Source organism: Coregonus clupeaformis, chromosome 29 (assembly GCF_020615455.1).
Source record: "Coregonus clupeaformis isolate EN_2021a chromosome 29, ASM2061545v1, whole genome shotgun sequence".
NCBI classification, from domain to species: domain Eukaryota; kingdom Metazoa; phylum Chordata; class Actinopteri; order Salmoniformes; family Salmonidae; genus Coregonus; species Coregonus clupeaformis.
In genome coordinates, this window is record NC_059220.1 from 5,023,817 (window position 1) to 5,048,818 (window position 25,002).

Here is a 25,002-nt window from a genome sequence, read left to right on the forward strand (position 1 = left end):
GAGACAACCATTCTAGACAACTTCCTGGACAAAACGTTCCACTGTAATAGTGAAGGTGTAAACTTGGCAGTAGAAAACCTAAACAGTATATTTGACCTCTCAGCTTCCCTATCAAATCTAAAAATCTCTAACAGAAAACCAAAGAAAAGTAATAACAGTGATAAATGGTTTGATGAAGAATGCAAAAACCTAAGAAAGAAATTGAGAAACCTATCCAACCAAAAACATAGAGACCCAGAAAACCTGAGCCTACGCCTTCACTATGGTGAATCACTAAAACAATACAGAAATACACTACGGAAAAAGAAGGAACAGCATGTCAGAAATCAGCTCAATGTAATTGAAGAATCCATAGACTCTAACCACTTCTGGGAAAATTGGAAAACACTAAACAAACAACAACACGAAGAGCTATCTATCCAAAACGGAGATGTATGGGTAAACCACTTCTCCAATCTTTTTGGCCCTATAACAGAGAACAAACAGCAAAAAAATATACATGATCAAATGCAAATCTTAGAATCAACTATTAAAGACTACCAGAACCCACTGGATTCTCCAATTACATTGAATGAACTACAGGACAAAATACAAACCCTCCAACCCAAAAAGTCCTGTGGTGTTGATGTTATCCTCAATGAAATGATAAAATATACAGACCACAAATTTCAATTAGCTATACTTAAACTCTTTAACATCATCCTTAACTCTGGCATCTTCCCCAATATTTGGAACCAAGGACTGATCACCCTAATCCACAAAAGTGGAGACAAATTTGACCCCAATAACTACAGTGGGATATGCGTTATCTGCATTATCATTAACAGCAGTACTGCAGTACTGAGCAAATGTCAAATTGGCTTTTTACCAAATTACCGTACGACAGACCACGTATTCACCCTGCACACCCTAATTGACAAACAAACAAACCAAAACAAAGGCAAAGTCTTCTCATGCTGTGTTGATTTCAAAAAAGCTTTTGACTCAATTTGGCATGAGGGTCTGCTATACAAATTGATGGAAAGTGGTGATGGGGGAAAAACATACGACATTATAAAATTCATGTACACAAACAACAAGTGTGCGGTTAAAATTGGCAAAAAACACACACATTTCTTTCCACAGGGCCGTGGGGTGAGACAGGGATGCAGTTTAAGCCCCACCCTCTTCAACATATATATCAACGAATTGGCGAGGGCACTAGAACAGTCTGCAGCACCCGGCCTCACCCTACTAGAATCTGAAGTCAAATGTCTTCTGTTTGCTGATGATCTGGTGCTTCTGTCACCAACCAAGGAGGGCCTACAGCAGCACCTAGATCTTCTGCACAGATTCTGTCAGACCTTGTCCCTGACAGTAAATCTCAGTAAGACAAAAATAATGGTGTTCCAAAAAAGGTCCAGTTGCCAGGACCACAAATACAAATTCCATCTAGACACCGTTGCCTTAGAGCACACAAAAAACTATACATACCTCGGCCTAAACATCAGCGCCTCAGGTAACTTCCACAAAGCTGTGAACGATCTGAGAGACAAGGCAAGAAGGGCCTTCTATGCCATCAAAAGGAACATAAAATTTGACATACCAATTAGGATCTGGCTAAAAATACTTGAATCAGTTATAGAACCCATTGCCCTTTATGGTTCTGAGGTCTGGGGTCCGCTCACCAACCAAGAATTCACAAAATGGGACAAACACCAAATTGAGACTCTGCATGCAGAATTCTGCAAAAACATCCTCCGTGTACAACGGAAAACACCAAATAATGCATGCAGAGCAGAATTAGGCCAATACCCGCTAATTATCAAAATCCAGAAAAGAGCCGTTAAATTCTATAACCACTTAAAAGGAAGCGATTCCCAAACCTTCCATAACAAAGCCATCACCTACAGAGAGATGAACTTTGAGAATAGTCCCCTAAGTAAGCATGTCCTGGGGCTCTGTTCACAAACACAAACAGACCCCACACAGCCCCAGGACAACAACAACAACAACAACAACACAATTAGACCCAAACAAATCATGAGAAAACAAAAAGAGAATTACTTGACACATTGGAAAGAACAAACAAAAAAACAGAGCAAACTAGAATGCTGTTTGGCCCTAAACAGAGAGTACACAGTGGCAGACTACCTGACCACTGTGACTGACCCAAACTTAAGGAAAGCTTTGACTATGTACAGACTCAGTGAGCATAGCCTTGCTATTGAGAAAGGCCGCCGTAGGCAGACCTGGCTCTCAAGAGAAGACAGGCTATGGGCACACTGCCCACAAAATGAGGTGGAAACTGAGCTGCACTTCCTAACCTCAAATCAAATCAAATCAAATCAAATCAAATCAAATCAAATCAAATTTTATTGGTCACATGCGCCGAATACAACAAGTGCAGACATTACAGTGAAATGCTTACTTACAGCCCTTAACCAACAGTGCGTTTATTTTAAACAAAAAAAGTAAGAATAAAACAACAACAAAAAAAAAGTGTTGAGAAAAACAAAGAGCAGAAGTAAAATAAAGTGACAGTAGGGAGGCTATATATACAGGGGGGTAACGGTGCAGAGTCAATGTGCGGGGGCACCGGCTAGTTGAGGTAGTTGAGGTAATATGTACATGTGGGTAGAGTTAAAGTGACTATGCATAAATACTTAACAGAGTAGCAGCAGCGTAAAAAGGATGGGGTGGGGGGCAGTGCAAATAGTCCGGGTAGCCATGATTAGCTGTTCAGGAGTCTTATGGCTTGTGGGTAGAAGCTGTTGAGAAGTCTTTTGGACCTAGACTTGGCACTCCGGTACCGCTTGCCGTGCGGTAGCAGAGAGAACAGTCTATGACTAGGGTGGCTGGAGTCTTTGACAATTTTGAGGGCCTTCCTCTGACACCGCCTGGTATAGAGGTCTTGGATGGCAGGGAGCTTTGCCCCAGTGATGTACTGGGCCGTACGCACTACCCTCTGTAGTGCCTTGCGGTCAGAGGCCAAGCAGTTGCCATACCAGGCGGTGATGCAACCAGTCAGGATGCTCTCGATGGTGCAGCTGTAGAATTTTTTGAGGATCTGAGGACCCATGCCAAATCTTTTTAGTCTCCTGAGGGGGAATAGGCTTTGTCGTGCCCTCTTCACGACTGTCTTGGTGTGCTTGGACCATGATAGTTCGTTGGTGATGTGGACACCAAGGAACTTGAAGCTCTCAACCTGTTCCACTACAGCCCCGTCGATGAGAATGGGGGCGTGCTCAGTCCTCTTTTTTTTCCTGTAGTCCACAATCATCTCCTTTGTCTTGGTCACGTTGAGGGAGAGGTTGTTGTCCTGGCACCACACGGCCAGATCTCTGACCTCCTCCCTATAGGCTGTCTCATCGTTGTCGGTGATCAGGCCTACCACTGTTGTGTCGTCGGCAAACTTAATGATGGTGTTGGAGTCGTGCCTGGCCATGCAGTCATGGGTGAACAGAGAGTACAGGAGGGGACTGAGCACGCACCCCTGAGGGGCCCCCGTGTTGAGGATCAGTGTGGCAGATGTGTTGTTACCTACCCTTACCACCTGGGGCGGCCCGTCAGGAAGTCCAGGATCCAGTTGCAGAGGGAGGTGTTTAGTCCCAGGATCCTTAGCTTAGTGATGAGCTTAGAGGGCACTATGGTGTTGAATGCTGAGCTGTAGTCAATGAATAGCATTCTCACGTAGGTGTTCCTCTTGTCCAGGTGGGAAAGGGCAGTGTGGAGTGCGATAGAGATTGCATCATCTGTGGATCTGTTGGGGCGGTATGCAAATTGGAGTGGGTCTAGGGTTTCTGGGATTATGCTGTTGATGTGAGCCATGACCAGTCTTTCAAAGCACTTCATGGCTACAGACGTCAGTGCCACGGGTCGGTAGTCATTTAGGCAGGTTATCTTAGAGTTCTTGGGCACGGGGACTATGGTGGTCTGCTTGAAACATGTTGGTATTACAGACTCGGTCAGGGACATGTTGAAAATGTCAGTGAAGACACTTGCCAGTTGGTCAGCACATGCTCGGAGTACACGCCTGGTAATCCGTCTGGCCCAGCGGCCTTGTGAATGTTGACTTGCTTAAAAGTCTTACTCACATCGGCTACGGAGAGCGTGATCACATAGTCGTCCGGAACAGCTGGTGCTCTCATGCATGCTTCAGTGTTGCTTGCCTCGAAGCGAGCATAGAAGTGGTTTAGCTCGTCTGGTAGGCTTGTGTCACTGGGCAGCTCGCGGCTGTGCTTCCCTTTGTAGTCTGTAATAGTTTTCAAGCCCTGCCACATCCGACGAGCGTCAGAGCCAGTGTAGTATGATTCAATCTTAGACCTGTATTGACTCTTTGCCTGTTTGATGGTTCGTCGGAGGTCATAGCGGGATTTCTTATAAGCTTCCGGGTTAGAGTCCCGTTCCTTGAAAGCGGCAGCTCTACCCTTTAGCTCAGTGCGGATGTTGCCTGTAATCCATGGCTTCTGGTTGGGGTATGTACGTACGGTCACTGTGGGGACGACATCATCGATGCACTTATTGATGAAGCCAGTGACTGATGTGGTGTACTCCTCAATGCTGTCTGAAGAATCCCGGAACATGTTCCAGTCTGTGCTAGCAAAACAGTCCTGTAGCTTGGCATCTGCGTCATCTGACCACTTTTTTATTAACCGAATCACTGGTGCTTCCTGCTTCAGTTTTTGCTTATAAGCAGGAATCAGGAGGATAGAGTTATGGTCAGATTTGCCAAATGGAGGGCGAGGGAGAGCTTTGTATGCGTCTCTGTGTGTGGAGTAAAGGTGGTCTAGAGTTTTTTTCCCTCTGGTTGCACATTTGACATGCTGGTAGAAATTAGGTAGAACGGATTTAAGTTTCCCTGCATTAAAGTCCCCGGCCACTAGGAGCGCTGCATCTGGATGAGCGTTTTCCTGTTGATTAATGGCCTTGTACAACTCGTTCAGTGCAATCTTAATGCCAGCATTGGTTTGTGGTGGTAAATAGACAGCTATGAAAAATATAGCTGAAAACTCTCTTGGTAAATAGTGTGGTCTACAGCTTATCATAAGATACTCTACCTCAGGCGAGCAAAACCTCGAGACTTCCTTAGTATTTGATTTTGTACACCAGCTGTTGTTTACAAATATACAGAGACCGCCACCCTTTGTCTTACCGGAGCCAGCCGTTCTGTCCTGCCGATGTAGCGTGTAGCCTGCTAGCTGAATGGTATCATTGTTGTCGTTCAGCCACGACTCCGTGAAACATAAGATATTACAGTTTTTAATGTCCCGTTGGTAGGATAACCGTAATCTTAAATCGTCAATTTTATTCTCAAAAGATTGAACGTTGGCTAATAGTATTGATGGGAGAGGCAGTTTACTCGCTCGCCGTCGGATCCTTACAAGGCACCCCGACCTACGTCCACGATATCTCCGTCTCTTCCTCAGGCGAACCTGCCAAATGTATGACCATATTAGAGACACATATATCCCTCAGATTACAGCGATCCACAAAGAATTTGAAAACAAACCCAATTTTGATAAACTCCCTTATCTACTGGGTGAAAAACCACAGTGTGCCATCACAGCTGCAAGATTTGTGACCTGTTGCCACAAGAAAAGGGCAACCAGTGAAGAACAAACACCATTGTAAATACAACCCATATGTATTTATTTTCCCATTTGTACTTTAACTATTTGCACATTGTTACAACACTGTATATATACATAATATGACATTTTAAATGTCTTTATTCTTTTGGAACTTCTGAGTGTAATGTTTACTGTTAATATTTATTGTTTATTTCACTTTTGTTTACTATCTACTTCACTTGCTTTGGCAATGTTAACACACGTTTCCCATGCCAATAAAGCCCTTAAATTGAAATTGAAATTGACTTGAAATTGAAATTGAGAGAGAGAGAGAGAGAGAGAGAGAGAGAGAGAGAGAGAGAGAGAGAGAGAGAGAGAGAGAGAGAGAGAGAGAGAGAGAGAGAGAGAGAGACAGAGACAGAGACAGAGACAGAGACAGAGACAGAGACAGAGACAGAGAGAAAGAGAGAGACAGAGAGACAGAGAGAGAGTAACAGATGTATGGGTAAACCACAATCTTTGTGGCCCTGTAACAAAGAATAGCAAAGAAATATACATGATCAAATTCAAATCTTACATTTGAACCCACTGGAACCCACTGGATTCTCCAATTACATTGCATGAACTACAGGACAAAATACAAACCCTCCAACCCAAAAAGGCCTGTTATGTTGATGGTATCCTCAATTAAATGATATAATATACATACCACAAATTCCAATTGGCTATACTTAAACTCTTTAACATCATCCTTAACTCTGGCATCTTCCCCAATATTTGGAACGAAGGACTGATCACCCCAATCCACAAAAGTGGAGACAAATTTGACCCCAATAACTACCGTGGGATATGCTTCAATAGCAACCTTGGGAAAATCCACTGCAATGTCATTATCAGCAGGCTAGTTCATTTACTCAGTGAAAACAACATACAGAGCAAATGTCAAATTTGATTTTTACCAAAATACCATACCACAGACCACGTATTCAACCTGCAAACCCTAATTGACAAACAAACAAACCAAAACAAAGGCTAAGTCTTCTCATGCTTTGTTGATTTAAAAAAAGCTTTTGACTCAAAATGGCATGACGGTCTGCTATACAAATTGATGGAAAGTGGGGTTGGGGGAAAAACTAATGATATTATAAAATCCATGCACACAAACAACAAGTGTGTGGTTAAAATTTGCAAAAAACACACACATTTCTTTCCACATGGCCGTGGGGTGAGACAGGGATGCAGTTTTAGCCCCACCCTCTTCAACATATATATCAACGAATTGGCGAGGGCACTAGAACAGTCTGCAGGACCTGGCCTCACCCTACTAGTATCTGAAGTCAAATGTCTACTGTTTGCTGATGATCTGGTGCTTCTGTCACCAACCAAGGAGGGCCTACAGCAGCACCTAGATCTTCTGCACATATATTCTGTCAGACCTGTGCCCTGACAGTAAATCTCAGTAAGACAAAAAATGATGTTCCAAAACGGCACAGTTGCCAGGACCACAAATACAAATTCCATCTAGACACCGTTGCCCTAGAGCACACAAAAAACTAAACATACCTCAGCTTACACATCAGCGCCAAAGTTAACTTCCACAAAGCTGTGAATGATCTGAGAGATAAGGCAATAAGGGCCTTCTATACCATCAAAAGGAACATAAAATTCAACATACCAATTAGTATCTGGCTAAAAATACTTGAATCAGTTAAAGAACTAATTGCCCTTTATGGTTGTGAGATCTGGGATCCGCTCACCAACCAAGAATTCACAAAATGGGACAAACATCAAATTGAGACTCTGCATGCAGAATTCTGCAAAAATATCCTCAGTGTACAACGAAAAACACCAAATAATGCATGCAGAGCAGAATTAGGCCAATACCTGCTAATTATCAAAATCCAGAAAAGAGCCGTTAAATTCTACAACCACTTCAAATTAAGCGATTACTAAACCTTCCATAACAAAGCCATCACCTACAGAGAAATGGGAAAATAAATATGGGTTGTATTCACAATGGTGTTTGTTCTTCACTGGTTGCCCTTTTCTTGTGGCAACAGGTCACAAATATTGCTGCTGTGATGGCACACTGTGGTTTTTCACCCAGTAGATAAGGGAGTCTATCAAAATTGGGTTTGTTTTCAAATTCTTTGTGGATCTCTGTAATCTGAGGGAAATACAGTGAGGGAAAAAAGTATTTGATCCCCTGCTGATTTTGATCAGTCGATATTTTTAATGTTAGGTTTCTTTGAACAGTGAGAGACAGAATAACAACGAAAAATGTATGTCAAAAATGTTATAAATGGATTTGCATTTTAATGAGGGAAATAAGTATTTGACCCCCTCTGCAAAACATGACTTAGTACTTGGTGGCAAAACCCTTGTTGGCAATCACAGAGGTCAGACGTTTCTTGTAGTTGGCCACCAGGTTTGCACACGTCTCAGGAAGGGTTTTGTCCCACTTCTCTTTGCAGATGTTCTCCAAGTCATTAAGGTTTCGAGGCTGATGTTTGGCATCTCGAACCTTCAGCTCCCTCCACAGATTTTCTATGGGATTCAGGTCTGGAGACTGTCTAGGCCACTCCAGGACCTTAATGTGCTTCTTCTTGAGCCACTCCTTTGTTGCCTTGACCGTGTGTTTTGGGTAATTGTCATGCTGGAATACCCATCCACGAACCATTTTCAATGCCCTGGCTGAGGGAAGGAGGTTCTCACCCAGGATTTGACGGTACATGGCCCCGTCCATCGTCCCTTTGATGCTGTGAAGTTGTCCTGTCCCCTTAGCAGAAAAACACCCCCAAAGCATAATGTTTCCACCTCCATGTTTGACGGTGGGGATGGTGTTCTTGGGGTCATAGGCAGCATTCCTCCTCCTCCAAACACGGCGAGTTGAGTTGATGCCAAAGAGCTCGATTTTGGTCTCATCTGACCACAACACTTTCACCCAGTTCTCCTCTGAATCATTCAGATGTTCATTGGCAAACTTCAGACGGCCCTCTATATGTGCTTTCTTTAGCAGGAGGACCTTGCGGGCACTGCAGGATTTCAGTCCTTCACGGCGTAGTGTGTTACCAATTGTTTTCTTGGTGACTATGGTCCCAGCTGCCTTGAGATCATTGACAAGATCCTCCCGTGTAGTTCTGGGCTGATTCCTCACTGTTCTCATGATCATTGAAACTCCACGAGGTGAGATCTTGCATGGAGCCTCAGGCCGAGGGAGATTGACAGTTATTTTGTGTTTCTTCCATTTGCGATTAATCACACCAACTCTTGTCACCTTCTCACCAAGCTGCTTGGCAATGGTCTTGTAGCCCATTCCAGCCTTCTGAAGGTCTACAATATTGTCCCTGACATCCTTGGAGAGCTCTTTGGTCTTGGCCAAGGTGGAGAGTTTGGAATCTGATTGATTGCTTCTGTGGACAGGTATCTTTTATACAAGTAACAAACTGAGATTAGGAGCACTCCCTTTAAGAGTGTGGTCCTAATCTCAGCTCGTTACTTGTATAAAAGACACCTGGGAGCCAGAAATCTTTCTGATTGATAAGGGGTCAAATACATATTTCCCTCATTAAAATGAAAATCAATTTATAACATTTTTGACATGCGTTTTTCTGGATTTTTTTGTTGTTATTCTGTCTCTCACTGTTCAAATAAACCTACCATTAAAATTATAGACTGATCATTTCTTTGTCAGTGTGCAAACTTACAAAACAGCAGGGGATCAAATACTTTTTTCCCTCACTGTATGTGTCTCTAATATGGTCATACATTTGGTAGGAGGTTAGGAAGTGCAGCTCAGTTTCCACCTCATTTTGTGGGCAGTGTGCACATAGCCTGTCTTCTCTTGAGAGCCAGGTCTGCCTACGGTGGCCTTTCTCATTAGCAAGGCTATGCTTACTGAGTCTGTACATAGTCAAAGCTTTCCTTAAGTTTGGTTCAGTCACAGTGGTCAGGTATTCTGCCACTGTGTACTCTGTTTTTTTTTGTTAATTCTTTCCAATGTGTCAAGTAATTCTCTTTTTGTTTCTCATGATTTGGTTGTGTCTAATTGTGTTGTTGTCCTGGTGCTCTGTGGGGTCTGTTTGTGTTTGTGAACAGAGCCCCAGGACGAGCTTGCTTAGGGGACTCTTCTCCAATAATAATAATATGCCATTTAGCAGACGCTTTTATCCAAAGCGACTTACAGTCATGCGTGCATACATTTTTGTGTATGGGTGGTCCCAGGGATCGAACCCACTACCTTGGCGTTACAAGCGCCGTGCTCTACCAGCTGAGCTACAGAGGACCAAGTTCATCTCTCTGTAGGTGATGGCTTTGTCATGGAAGGTTTGGGAATCGCCGGTTATAGAATTTAACGGCTCTCTTCTGGATTTTGATAATTAGACGGTATCGGCCTAATTCTGCTCTGCATGCATTATTTTGTGTTTTCGTTGTACACAGAGGATATTTTTGCAATTTGGTGTTTGTCACATTTTGTGAATTGGTTGGTGAGCCGACCCCAGACCTAACAATCATAAAGGGCAATGGGTTCTATAACTGATTCAAATATTTTTAGACAGATCCTTATTGGCATGTCGAATTTTATGTTCCTTCTTGCCTTGTCTCTCAGATCGTTCACAGCTTTGTGGAAGTACCTGTGGCGCAAATGTTTTGGCCGAGGTATGTTTAGTTTTTTGAGTGCTCTAGGGCAACGGTGTCTAGTTGGAATTTGTATTTGTGGTCCTGGAAACTGGACCTTTTCTGGAACACAATTATTTTTGTCTTACTGAGATTTACTGTCAGGGCCCAGGTCTGACAGAATCTGTGCAGAAGTTCTAGGTGCTGCTGTAGGCCCTCCTTGGTTGGTGACAGAAGCACCAGATCATCAGCATATAGTAGACATTTGACTTCAGAGTCTAGTAGGGTGAGGCCGGGTGCTGCAGACTGTTCTAGTGCCCTCGCCAATTCGTTGATATATATGTTGAAGAGGGCGGGGCTTAAATTGCATCCCTGTCTCACCCCACGACCCTGTGGAAAGAAATGTGTGTGTTTTTTTGCCAATTTTAACTAAACACTTTTTGTTTGTGTACATAGATTTTATAATGTCGTATGTTTTTCCCCGAAGCCCACTTTCCATCAATTTGTATAGCAGATCCTCATGCCAAATTGAGTCAAAAGCTTTTTTGAAATCAACAAAGCATGATAAGACTTTGCCTTTGTTTTGTTTTTGTTTTTTGTCAATTAGGGTGTGCAGGGTGAATACGTGGTCTGTGGTACGGTCATTTCGTAAAAATCCTATTTGACATTTGCTCAGTACATTGTTTTCACTGAGGAAATGAACTAGTCTGCTGTTAATGATAAAGCGGAGGATTTTCCCAAGGTTGCTGTTGATGCATATCCCACGGTAGTTATTGGGGTCAAATTTGTCTCCACTTTTGTGGATTGGGGTGATCAGTGCTTCGTTCCAAATATTGAGGAAGATGCCAGAGCTAAGGATGATGTTAAAGAGTTTAAGTAAAGCCAATTGGAATTTGTGGTATGTATATTTTATCATTTCATTGAGGATACCATCAACACCACAGGCCTTTTTGGGTTGGAGGGTTTGTATTTTGTCCTGTAGTTCATTCAATGCAATTGGAGAATCCAGTGGGTTCTGGTAGTCTTTAATTGTTGATTTTAAGATTTGCATTTGATCATGTATATTTTTTTGCTGTTTGTACTTTGTTATAGGGCCAAAAAGAATGGAGACGTTGTTTACCCGTACATCTTCATTTTGGATAGATTTCTCTTCGTGTTGTTGTTTGTTTAGTGTTTTTAAATTTTCCCAGAAGTGCTTAGAGTCTATGGATTCTTCAATTACATTGAGCTGATTTCTGACATGCTGTTCCTTCTTTTTCCATAGTGTATTTCTGTATTGTTTTAGTGATTCACCATAGTGAAGGCGTAGGCTCAGGTTTTCTGGGTCTCTATGTTTTTGGTTGGATAGGTTTCTCAATTTCTTTCTTAGGTTTTTGCATTCTTCATCAAACCATTTGTCATTGTTGTTACTTTTCTTCGGTTTTCTGTTAGAGATTTTTAGATTTGATAGGGAAGCTGAGAGGTCAAATATACTGTTTAGGTTTTCTACTGCCAAGTTTACACTTCACTATTACAGTGGAATGTTTTGTCCAAGAAGTTGTCTAAAAGGGATTTAATTTGTTGTTGCCTAATTGTTTTTTGGTAGGTTTCGACACTACTTTCCTTCCATCTATAGCCTTTCTTAATATTATTCAGTTCCTTTGGCTTTGATGCCTCATGATTGAGTATTGCTCTGTTCAAGTAGACTGTGATTTTGCTGTGGTCTGATAGATGTGTCAGTGGGCTGACTGTGAACGCTCTGAGAGACTCTGGGTTGAGGTCAGTGATAAAGTTGTCTACAGTACTACTGCCAAGAGATGAGCTATAGGTGTACCTACCATAGGAGTCGACTCGAAGCCTACCATTGACTATGTACATACCCAGCGTGCGACAGAGCTGCAGGAGTTGTGACCCGTTTGACTAGTACATGTCCCTGGGTCTGGAAATGATTGATTTCCTCATCCAGGATGGAGAAGCTGTCTTCATTGAAATATGGGGATTCTAGTGGGGGGATATAGGTAGCACACACGAGGACATTTCTCTCTCCCCTCTCTCTCTCTCTCTCTCTCTCTCTCTCTCTCTCTCTCTCTCTCTCTCTCTCTCTCTCTGTCTGAAGCTCTCTCTCTCTCTCTCTCTCTCACTCTCTCTCTCTCTCTCTCACTCTCTCTCTCTCTCTCTCTCGCTCTCTCACTCACTCTCTCTCTCTCTCTCTTGCTCTCCTTCACAGCTGGGCAGCAGATGGCTGTGTATGAGCCTGAAGAATACAGCAAATACACAGGAAATAAAACAATACATGCCTGTTCATGTGAAGGCGGGATTAATTGTGAAACATTTATTTCCTTCTCATTTTAAAGGGTGAAAATAAATAACGGTTTCTTCTGAACGCAGTCCAAGCAAAATGTGGAGACTGTCTGCGTGAGTGGAGCATGTGTTTGTTTGTCTGTTCTAATTGTTTTGACAATGCCTCAGGATCTCATTCTGGGGTTTGGCTTCGACGCTCCATTGCAACATACAGTACCAGCTGCTACAGCCTGAGGACTTCATTCAGGGATTTGCATACAGAGTATTCTCATCCATCAGAGACGGGAGGACTGTGGCTACCTGACCAATTAAAACACAGCTTGAGTTTCGATGAGGTTGATTATTAATATTGGGCCACTTGACTTGTGTATACAGTAATTCAATATATTTAGACCGTTGTCACAGATGTGCGCAATCAAGTGCAGTGCAATCCGTTTCCCCAATCCTGAAGGTTTTGTTCCTTTTTTTTTTTAGATTCCATGATTAGGTAAAAGGAGATTGCGATGCATGCCTACCATGCCTAAGTCTTTCACAGTAGAGAGTGACAGATGGTTTTGATGCTGTGTTATACACGGAGAAGGAGCTGCTCATTGCAAACATGTCGAGGTCTGAAAAGCTTCCCTGTAAATGATTTAATCAACGTTGGTAGTCAGTTAATACAGAGGATTAGAATTACATCAAATGGCCCATCAGGGCGGAAACCAGCCTCCTATGTTTACGCTTTGTGTTCATGCCTCCGAGCCTGGGAACAATGTGAAAATCTCAAATTAAATGCAAATGTAATTTAGGGAGTTACTCGGCTTTGTGGCCTGTAATGACTGCGTTTGGATTGAGACACATAAACATTCTCCAAACAGGTCTTTGGCTGAGAGTTCAGGCTAACAGAATAGCCAACAGGATGTGTCTCCCGAGTGGCTTAGTGGTCTAAGGCACTGCATCGCAGTGCTAGCTGTGCCACTAGAGATCCTGGTTCGAATCCAGGCTCTGTCGTAGCCGGCGTAACCGGTAGACCCATGGGGCGGCGCACAATTGGCTCAGCGTCGTCCAGGGTAGGGGAGGGAATGACCGGCAGGGATGTAGCTCAATTGGTAGAGCATGGCGTTTGCAATGCCAGGGTTGTGGGTTCGATTCCCATGGGGGGGCCAGTATAAAAAAAAAAGATGTATGTACTCACTAACTGTAAGTCCCTCTGGATAAGAGCGTCTGCTAAATGACTAAAATGTAAATGTAAAAATAATAGCCAACAGAATAGCCAACAGAGTGACTTACCGTAGGGAGTACATTGTCAAACAGGTCCCCCGTGGGAATCAAACCCACAACCCTGGCGGTGTAAGCGTCTTGCTCTACCAACTGAGCCACACGGGACCATTACAAAACTTTGGTGAACGTGTCAGGGGCCAAAGGCAGATGTACAATAAGTTGACAATTACCACCAGTGACCAATTATAAATGCGTAGCATCAATAACATTTACATTTAGTTGACACTAGTCTTATCCAGTGCGAACCACAATAAGTGTATTCAACTAAGATAGGTGAGACAAACTCATTGTGAATCACTTCCACCTTTGTTGTCGTTGTCTCCGATTCTCAATAGGTATCGAACGTATATGAAGCCGCGGTACAAGGTGACCTACAAGATGGTGACGGACATGGAGTGGACGTGTTGCCATGGTTACACCGGGGATGACTGTAACGAAGGGCCGAGCGGAGGGTCGGGGACCCAGATCGCCACAGCCAGACCCAAACCGTCCCGACCGGGACAGACCGGAACCAACACAGGTCATGGAGGACAGAGTGGGGGAGACGGTGGGTGTACGTTTACGTTCCTGCTCTCCCTCTTCTCATTCCTCCTCTTCAGTCCTTGTCTTCTCCATTTTTCATGGGAGCTCTCATCCTCTTATGACATAGTATAATAGTATTGTGTTTGTGTTCCAGGGCGAGGCGACAGCGACAAGATGCGGCAGCTGGAGGACAAGATCCAGAGCCTGACCAAGGACCTCCATGACCTGCAGTCCACGCTAAGGGGCATGAACGAACGCTTCCAGGAGGAGATGCGCAAACCGGGCTTCAGCGGCGGTGGCGCCAAGACCCCAGCGGACGCGGCCCAGCCGGAAATTAAGGACACCATCCACAGCATCCAGACCAAACTAGACCAGCTGGACAACCGGACCCAGGCCCACGACAAGACCCTGGTCAGCATCAACAACCACCTGGTCAATGGAAATGGCGGCAGCGGGAATGATCTCGGGGGTGGGGGTGGTGCTGGCGGGTCCTCTGGAGGCACCGGAGGGATTAGCGGCGGGAAACTCAACACGCTTAAAGAGGAGATCCTGAGGGAGCTGGAGAGAAGGGTGTCTCTGTCCTGCTCTTCCTGCCAGTCGGGGGTGGAGGACCTGCGGAGGCAGCAGCAGGGGGACAGGGAGAGGATCCGGGCGCTGGAGAAGCAGCTGAACTCCGTGGACGGACGATATCGCCAGAGCCTGGATGGCCTGCGCCGCGAGGTGACACGCTCCCAGGGCTGCTGCGACTCTGTCACCGACCTCAAGAACAGGGTCACAGATGCTGAGAGGACGATCAGCTCCATTTCAGAGAACTACGACGTCATCCAGAACCGCCTAGATAAGGAGCTAGGCAGTGGCGGCGGAGGTTTCGCAGGAGGTGGAGGTGGCTTTGGCCCTGGAGGTGATGGCTTTGGCCCTGGAGGTGGCAGCGGGTTACCCAGGGCGATAGAGGACAGGCTGGACGGTCGTCTGAGGGACCTTGAGAGGCGGGTGAACAGCACAATGCAGCACACAGAGGAGAGCTGCGTCGTCATAGAGAACGACCTGAAGGACTACTTCCACCGTGAGCTGGGCGACCTCCGGACCGTGTTCCTGGACCGTTTTGATGACCAGGGATACCGCATCGGAGACATAGAGCTAGACGTGGGCATTGTAAAGGACCGCGTGTCGGACCACGACAAGAAGCTGACCCGCCTGGAGAACTCCACGGTGCTACTAGACAAGAGTCTGACTGACTGTGGCTGTGGAGTAATAGGAGGAGGAGCTGGAGGAGGAGGAGTTGGAGGAGGTGGAAGAGGAGATGGAGGAGGAAGAGGAGGAAGTAGAGGAACTGGAGGAACAGCGGGAATTGGAGGGAGAGGAGATGGAGGTGGAGCAGGAGAAGGAGGAAGGGGAGATGTAGGAGGAACAGGAGGAACAGGAACCGAAGGAAGGAGAGATGGAGGAAGAGGAGGAACAGGGGGAACCGGAGGAGGATGGGGTGGAGCTGGAGGGGACGGAGGAAACGATTATGAGGGAGACTCTGTGAAGTCTATCACCTGGAGGGTGGTGGCCAATGAGGACGAGATCCGCCGTTTCGACACGCGGATCAAGGACCTGTCTGTCTCGGGCGACTCCCTCATGGACAAAGTGGTGGACCTCAGCCACGACATCCGCAAGATCAAAGCCCTGACCGGAGACAACGGCGAGCACTTCAACCGCATCATCACAGAGATCGAGACGCTGGGGCGCGGCATGGACGACTGTGACATCTGTGGAAGAGTGGAAGACGAGTTGAAGAAGCTGAAGAACCACACCCTGAACCACTGGGAGAAGGACATCAACGCCATCCGGAACCGGGTGGATTCGGACCAAAGCTCCTGCTCCCAGGTGTGCTCCACACTACAGGAAGAGGTAGGGAAACTCCGGGAGGAGGTGGGGAAGTGTAGCGACCAGTGTAAGATCCACCTGGAGACCCCAACAACAGGAGGTGGCACTGGAGGAGGAGGCCTGGATGACCCTGAGAAGCCCCTGGACGGTCACAGTGTGATCGGAGGCATGTCCAACAACGGCCACCTCAAGTCCCTGCATGGCGAACTGTCCGAGGTCATCCTGACCTTCAGCTCCATCAACGACACACTGAGGGGCCTGGAGCACACAGTGCAGAAACATGGCAGCGTTATCACCGACCTGGGCAACACCAAGGACAAGATCATCTCTGAGCTGGACAAGATACAGCAGGAGGTGACTGAGCACATCGAGAAGAGCCGCGACCGCTTCGACGGGGTGGATCGCGATGTGCGCCGCTTCGAGAGAACCCTAGTGGTGGAGGTGGGCGACTGCAAGCGATCTGGCGATGGCCTGGAGAAGAGGCTGTCCAAGATGGAGGGCGTGTGCGGACGGCTGGACGGCGTCTCCAACTCGCTCCAGAGGATCAAGGAGGGGCTGAACAAGCACGTGTCGGGCCTGTGGAACTGTGTGAACGGTCTGAACGCCACGGTCATCTCCCATGGAGGGTTCATTGAGAACATCCAGACCACTCAGCTGGATGGGATCCATGGGAAGATCAAGAACCTCAACTCCTCCGTCAGCCACATCCTCAAGGAGTTCCAGAATCTTTCGGAACAGGACCTGACTGGTGAGTGTGTTGACTTGACATGGTATTCCTTTCAGATAGGTTATGATCTAGACCAGGGCTCTCCAACCCTGTTCCTGGAGAGCTACCCTCCTGTAGGTTTACACCAGGGCTCTCCAACCCTGTTCCTGGAGAGCTACCCTCCTGTAGGTTTACACCAGGGCTCTCCAATCCTGTTCCTGGAGAGCTGCCCTCCTGTAGGTTTTTACTCCAACTCTGTTCCTGGAGAACTACAGTCATGGAGGTGCGCTTGATTAGGGTTGGAGTGAAAACCTAGAGGACGGTAGCTCTCCAGAAACAGGGTTGGAGAGCCCTGATCTAGATCCAATGTTGTAACTACAGGATTTCCATTGAGTTCATACTGAAATTTATATAGTTCTCTTTTGATTAAACGTATCCTCTCTCTCTCATGTTCTGCTTTGTAGGTGTGCAGTTGGTTAGCGGTTTGAATGGTACACAACTTTTGGTAAAACTGTACTAAAACCGTCATGTGTCTTAAACGCTAGACTAACCTTGTCCTGTCTATACTTGACCAGTCTACGAGACAGCACATCCAGTGGGTAGAAGGACACAATGAACACTAGTGTAAATGTAAAGTCTCAAGTAACACATTTGCACCCAAGTGTCAACATACAGCACAGCGCTAGCGACAATAAACACAGAGGCCCATCGAACAACACCAAGAAACAGACCGATGATTACAAAAACATTCATGATCCAATAATTAAAACTAACAGTGTCTATTTGTGTAGTATGTGAGTTTCACACATGTTAAATGGTGGCCTGCTATTATTGTGTCTGTCTGTTATGCAGCCTTTCATAACACTCCTCGAGGCTTCTCAGGTTGCACATGTCTCAGTGTTCAAATAATCTGATGCTTCTGTGTCTGGAGGGAACAATGGCAAAGCTGTATTATATTTCATAATACCTCATTCGGTGACATATCTGAAAGAGAAAACTCCTCCACTGTATTGTTATATGTTTTTTTCTGGAATGTGTTCTATGTTCTGTGTCCCCTGAATGGCCGTCTTCGGGTGAACTTTGATTATTTCAGTTAAATATATGTAAATAATTAAAGTTACTTAAATTATTAAATTACTGAAATAACTTAAATAAATACGTAATATTTAAATTATAACATGTATTGATTATTCAACTACTTAATTTTTTTAAAATTTGAAGTTATTAACATTGTTGTCATTGCATCCCACCACCCCAGGCCTGCCTGGTCCTCCAGGTCCCTCTGGGGAGAGAGGGTTTCAAGGGATGCCTGGCGCTAACGGGCCCCAAGGCAGGGATGGACCCCAGGGCAGGCAGGGAGAGAACGGGCCCAGAGGACCACCAGGTTAACAGGAACCATACAAGCCCTTTATAATTTTTATGCCTCAGGAAATGTTTTTATATGTGTATATGTTGATGTTTGACTGAACGGTTTGAATCAGTCTGACTCGTCTCTTCCTCTCTTTTTTCACTCCAGGCCTCAAAGGTGAACAAGGTATGTTCATGTTTCATTATTTCCATTTGAGTTCTACTGTTAGCAATGTGCTAATGCAGTCAACAGTGCTGTGTGTTACATGCCATTACATAACATGAGTATTGCTGAGGGTCATTAACAGTCAGGGTGAATGGAGTTCGGTGTAAGTTTGTGTGGGGGTCACCGTATAGGTCAGAGGTCAGCATTGGGCCAATGAGAACATGAATCCTCAGAGGCAGCCAGGAAATGTGCACATAGTGCTTCCTGGGTCAGCTTGAAGGTAACATGTGGTGATTGTGAGATACGTACATAATGCGGCCATTAGCTTGTATGGGTGTGTGTGTGTGTGCACATGCTTGTGTGTTTGTGTGTGTGTGTGTGTATGCACGTGTCCCTTTGTGTGTGTGTGTTTTCTTGTGAAGCTAGAGTTGTTGGCCCCTTTTTGTTTTACATAACCTGTAACATTCCTATCATGAAGGCAGCTGCATCTGAACTATACTGACCAAAAATATAAACGCAACATGTAAAGTGTCGGTCCCATGTTACATGAGCTGAAATTGTCGCAACCCCTATTACTAGCCTGTTCAACCTCTCTTTCGTAACGTCTGAGATCCCCAGAGATTGGAAAGCTGCCGCGGTCATCCCCCTCTTCAAAGGGGGTGACACTCTAGATCCAAACTGTTACAGACCCATATCCATCCTGCCCTGCCTTTCAAAAGTTTTTGAAAGCCAAGTCAACAAACAGATCACCAACCATTTCGAATCCCACCGTACCTTCTCTGCTATGCAATCCGGTTTCCGAGCTGGTCATGCGGTGCACTTCAGCCACGCTCAAGGTCCTAAATGATATTATAACCGCGATCGATAATAGACAGTACTGTGCAGCCGTTTTCATTGACCTGGCCAAGGCTTTCGACTCTGTCAACCACCGCATTCTTATTGGCAGACTAAATAGCCTTGGTTTCTCTAATGACTGCCTCGCCTGGTTCACCAACTACTTCTCAGATAGAGTTCAATGTGTCAAATCGGAGGGCCTGTTGTCTGGACCTATGGCAGTCTCTATGGGGGTGCCACAGGGTTCAATTCTTGGGCCAACTCTTTTCTCTGTGTATATCAATGACGTCGCTCTTGCTGCTGGTGACTCTCAGATCCACCTCTACGCAGACGACACCATTTTGTATACATCTGGCCCTTCATTGGACACTGTGTTAACAAACCTCCAAACGAGCTTCAATTCCATACAACACTCCTTCAGTAGCCTCCAACTGCTCTTAAACACTAGTAAAACAAAATGCATGCTCTTCAACCGAACGCTGCTTGCACCCGCCCACCCGACTAGAATCACTACTCTAGACGGGTCTGACCTAGAGTACGTGGACAACTACAAATATCTAGGTGTCTGGTTAGACTGTAAACTCTCCTTCCAGACTCACATTAAGAATCTCCAATCCAAAGTTAAATCTAGAATCGGTTTCCTATTTCGCAACAAAGCCTCCTTCACTCATGCTGCCAAACATGCCCTTGTAAAACTGACTATCCTACCGATCCTTGACTTCGGCGATGTCATTTACAAAATAGCCTCCAACACTCTACTCAGCAAATTGGATGTTGTCTATCACAGTGCCATCCGTTTTGTCTCCAAAGCCCCATATAATACCCACCACTGTGACCTGTACGCTCTTGTTGGCTGGTCCTCACTACATATTCGTCGCCAAACCCACTGGCTCCAGGCCATCTATAAATCACTGCTAGGCAAATCCCCGCCTTATCTTAGCTCATTGGTCACCATAGCAACACCCACCCGTAGTCTGCGCTCCAGCGGGTATATCTCACTGGTCATCCCCAAAGCCAACACCTCCTTTGGCCGCAATTCCTTCCAGTTCTCTGCTGCCAATGACTGGAACAAACTGCAAAAATCTCTGAAGCTGGAGACGCTTATCTCCCTCACTAACTTTAGGCATCAGTTGTCAGAGCACCTTACCGATCACTGCACCTGTACACAGCCCATCTGAAATTAGCCCGCCCAACTACCTCATCCCTATATTGTTATTTATTTTGCTCATCTGTACCCCAGTATCTCTATTTGCACATCATCTCTTGCACATCATTCCAGTGTTAATACTAAATTGTAATTATTTTGCACTATAGCCTATTTTATTGCCTTACCTCCATAACTTGCTAAATTTGCACACTGTATATTAATTGTATTTCTGTTGTATTTTTTTGATTTTTGTTTTGTTTTACCCCATATGTAACTCTGTGTTGTTGTTTTTATCGCACTGCTATGCTTTATCTTGGCCAGGTCGCAGTTGTAAATGAGAACTTGTTCTCAACTGGTTTACCTGGTTAAATAAAGGTGAAATAAAAAAAAAATAAAAATAAAATAAAAAAAAGATCCCAGAAATGTTCCATACGCACAAAAAAGCTTATTTCTCTCAAATGTTGTGCACACATTTGTTTACATCCCTGTTAGTGACCATTTCTCCTTTGCAAAGATAATCCATCCACCTGTCAGGTGTGGCATATCAAGAAGCTGATTAAACAGCATGATCATTACACAGGTGCACCTTGTGCTGGGGACAACGATGGCCACTGGCACACTGGAGACGTGTGCTCTTCACAGATGAATCCCGGTTTCAACTGTACTGGGCAGATGGCAGACAGCATGTATGGCGTCGTGTGGGCGAGCGGTTTGCTGATGTCAACGTTGTGAACAGAGTGCCCCATGGTGGCGGTGGTGGTTTATGGTATGGGTAGGCATAAGCTACAGACAACGAACACAATTGTATTTTATTGATGGCAATTTGAATGCTCAGAGATACCGTGACGAGATCCTGAGGCCCATTGTCGTGTCATTCATCTGCCGCCATCACCTCATCTTTCAGCATGATAATGCACAGCCCCATGTTGCAAGGATCTATACACAATTCCTGGAAGCAGAAAATGTCCCAGTTTTTCCATGACCAGACATGTCACCCTTTGAGCAAGTTTGGGATGCTCTGGATCGACAGCGTGTTCCAGTTCCCGCCAATATCCAGCAACTTTGCACAGCTAATAAAGAGGAGTGGGACAACATTCCACAGGCCACAATCAATAGCTTGATCACTCGTTGCGAAGGAGATGTGTCGCGCTGCATGAGGCAAATGATGGTCACACCATATACTGACTGGTTTTCTGATCCACGCCCCTACTTTTTTAAAAGTTATCTGTGACCAACAGATGCATATCTTTATTCCCAGTCATGTGAAATCCATAGATTAGGGCCTAATTAACTTATTTCAATTGACTGATTTCCTTATATGAACTGTAACTCAATGAAATCTTTGAAATTGTTGTTGACTTACAGTCATGTGTGCATACATTTTTACGTATGGGTGGTCCCGGGGATCGAACCCACTACCCTGGCATTACAAGCGCCATGATCTACCAATTGAGCTACAAAGGACCACGTTTCTAGGGGATGTAACCGTGTTGAACAAACGTCTCTCTCGCTGTGTTCCCTACACATTGTTTACTTTGCCATTTTGTCTGTAATGAACCGTGAAAATGGATTTCCTCATGTCAGAACAATATAATACATGGTTTAGATAATAACCATGGTCTCTCTCCACTCCTGTATATTTTTTTTCTGAGATGTTGTTGTAATTTTTTTTTCAGGAATGCCAGGTGCCGATGCCAACGTGCCCAAACTGTCCTTCTCTGTTGCTCTCACCTACCCCATGCTCAGCGCTGGCACCATCGTCTTTGACAAGATCTTTGTCAACGAGGGAGAGTTCTATGACCCGCGGACAGGTACTGAATAGATAGGCCTTGCTGTTGTTTTAGGGTTCACAAACATGATCAGTGCATACTACTGATACTAATACTACTACTGATACCAATGTGTACTGTGAAGAGACACACGCAGGCACAGACACACGCATACACACACACGATAACATACGCACTATACACACACGTACACATGGATTTTGTGTTTTAGATATGTGGTAGTAGAGTAGGGGCCTGAGGGCACACACTTAGTGTGTTGTGAAATCTGTTGTGAAATGTATTGTAATGTTTTTAGTTGTATATAACTGCATTAATTTTGCTGGACCCCAGGAAGAGTAGCTGCTGCCTTGGCAGGAACTAATGGGGATCCATAATAAATACAAATACAAATACAAATACTGTGAGTTCAATATACACTACCGTTCAAAAGTATGGGGACACTGAGAAATGTCCTTGTTTTCCATGAAAACTTACGTTTTTCAACCACTCCACAAATGTCTTGTTAACAAACTATAGTTTTGGCAAGTCGGTTAGGAAATCTACTTTGTGCATGACACAAGTAATTGTTCCAGCAATTGTTCACAGACAGATTATTTCACTTATAATTCACTGTATCACAATTCCAGTGGGTCAGAAGTTTACATACACTAAGTTGACTGTGCCTTTAAACAGCTTGGAAAATTCCAGAAAATGATGTCATGGCTTTAGAAGCTTCTGATAGGCTAATTGACATCATTTGAGGCAATTGGAGGTGTACCTTTGAATGTATTTCAAGGCCTACCTTCACACTCAGTGCCTCTTTGCTTGACATCATGGAAAAATCAAAAGAAATCAGCCAAGACCTCAGAAAAAAAATTGTAGACCTCCACAAGTCTGGTACATCCTTGGGAGCAATTTCCAAACACCTGAAGATACCACATTCATCTGTACAAACAATGGTACGCAAGTATAAACACCATGGGACCACGCAGCCGTCATACCGCTCAGGAAGGAGACGTGTTCTGTCTCCTAGAGATGAACGTACTTTGGTGCGAAAAGTGCAAATCAGTCCCAGAACAACAGCAAAGGACCTTGTGAAGATGCTGGAGGAAACAGGTAGAAAAGTATCTATATCCACAGTAAAACAAGTCCTATATCGACATAACCGGAAAGGCCGCTCAGCAAGGAAGAAGCCACTGCTCCAAAACCGTCATAAAAAAGAAAGACTGCGGTTTGCAACTGCACATGGGGACAAAGATCGTACTTTTTGGAGAAATGTCCTCTGGTCTATTGAAACAAAAATAGAACTGTTTGGCCATAATGACCATTGTTATGTTTGGAGGAGAAAGGGGGATGCTTGCAAGCCGAAGAACACCATCCCAACCATGAAGCACGGGGGTGGCAGCATCATGCTGTGGGGGTGCTTTGCTGCAGGAGGGACTGGTGCACTTTACAAAATAGATGGCATCATGAGGAAGGAAAATTATGTGGATATATTAAAGCAACATCTCAAGACATCAGTCAGGAAGTTAAAGCTTGGTCGCAAATGGGTCTTCCAAATGGACAATAACCCCAAGCATACTTCCAAAGGTGTGGCACAATGGCTTAAGGACAACAAGGTCAAGGTATTGGAGTGGCCATCACAAAGCCCTGACCTCAATCCTATAGAAAATGTGTGGGCAGAACTGAAAAAGCGTGTGCGAGCAAGGAGGCCTACAAACCTGCCTCAGTTACACCAGCTCTGTCAGGAGGAATGGGACAAAATTCACCCAACTTATTGTGGGAAGCTTGTGGTAGGCTACCCGAAACGTTTGACCCAAGTTAAACTATTTAAAGGCAATGCTACCAAATACTAATTGACCCAGTTGGAATGTGATGAAAGAAAAAAAAGCTGAAATAAATAATTCTCTCTACTATTATTCTGACATTTCACATTCTTAAAATAAAGTGGTGATCCTAACTGACCTAAAACAGGGACTTAAATGTCAGGAATTGTGAAAAACTGAGTTTAAAGGTATTTGGCTAAGGTGTATGTAAACGTCCGACTTCAACTGTACATGAAATGAGTTTGAATAGGAAAAATAGCAAAATGCATAGGAAATGTAGTCATTGACAAGGTTAGAAATAATGATTTTTAATTGAAAAAATAACTGTGTCCTTCAAACTTTGCTTTCGTCAAAGAATCCTCCATTTGCAGCAATTACAGCCTTGCAGACCTTTGGCATTCTACTTGTCAATTTGTTGAGGTAATCTGAAGATATTTCACCCAATGCTTCCTGAAGCACCTCCCACAAGTTGGATTGGCTTGATGGGCACTTCTTACGTACCATACGGTCAAGCTGCTCCCACAATGTAAGGGATCGGGGGTTGGCTGGGTCTAGACAGAGTCTGACACTTCCCCGATCTACAGAGAGGGGGAGTCATCAGACTCGATCTGGTTCACCTGAGTTCTGAGCACACCTGTCAGTAATTAGTGTAGGATTTAAGGTGTGCTCAGAAGTTCAGTCAGTGCAGGTATTGTTCCATTGTGACTTGCTAAGCGTTTTGTTCGAGAGAGAGAGAGAGAGTTTGTTGTTTTTGATTACCCGTGTATCCGACCTGTGCCTTGTTGTTTGACTCCCCGTATTGCTTAATCCTCTGCTTGTCTACCCCAGTGATTACCGTTCTCTGATCCTGTGCCTGTGCCCTCGACTACGACTAAGCCCGCTCCCTTGGTACCTCTGCCTGTCTATGCCTTGCCCGGTTTTGACCACAGCCCGCCCGACCACGATTAAGCTATTCCCTTGTCTGTCCTCTAATAAAGCATCGCTATTCTGCGATTGGATCTTACCACTCTGTCCGAGTATTCATTACACACAACAGCTCAATAGGGTTGAGATCTGGTGACTGTGCTGACTGCTTCTTCCCTAAATAGTTATTGCATAGTTTGGAGC

General features: G+C 44.9%; 1 protein-coding gene across 1 annotated transcript in view; it reads left to right on the forward strand.

Annotated features, from left to right (window-relative positions):
- The window catches only part of LOC121544607 (EMILIN-1), a 76,348-nt gene that overhangs the window by 44,981 nt on the left and 6,365 nt on the right, over positions 1 to 25,002 (forward strand). The window contains exons 3-8 of the mRNA XM_041854585.2: positions 14,045 to 14,262; positions 14,386 to 15,468; positions 15,718 to 16,848; positions 18,065 to 18,190; positions 18,323 to 18,340; positions 21,977 to 22,111. Of these exons, the coding sequence (XP_041710519.1) occupies positions 14,045 to 14,262; positions 14,386 to 15,468; positions 15,718 to 16,848; positions 18,065 to 18,190; positions 18,323 to 18,340; positions 21,977 to 22,111 (2,711 nt within the window). The remainder of the gene's footprint in view (positions 1 to 14,044; positions 14,263 to 14,385; positions 15,469 to 15,717; positions 16,849 to 18,064; positions 18,191 to 18,322; positions 18,341 to 21,976; positions 22,112 to 25,002) is intronic.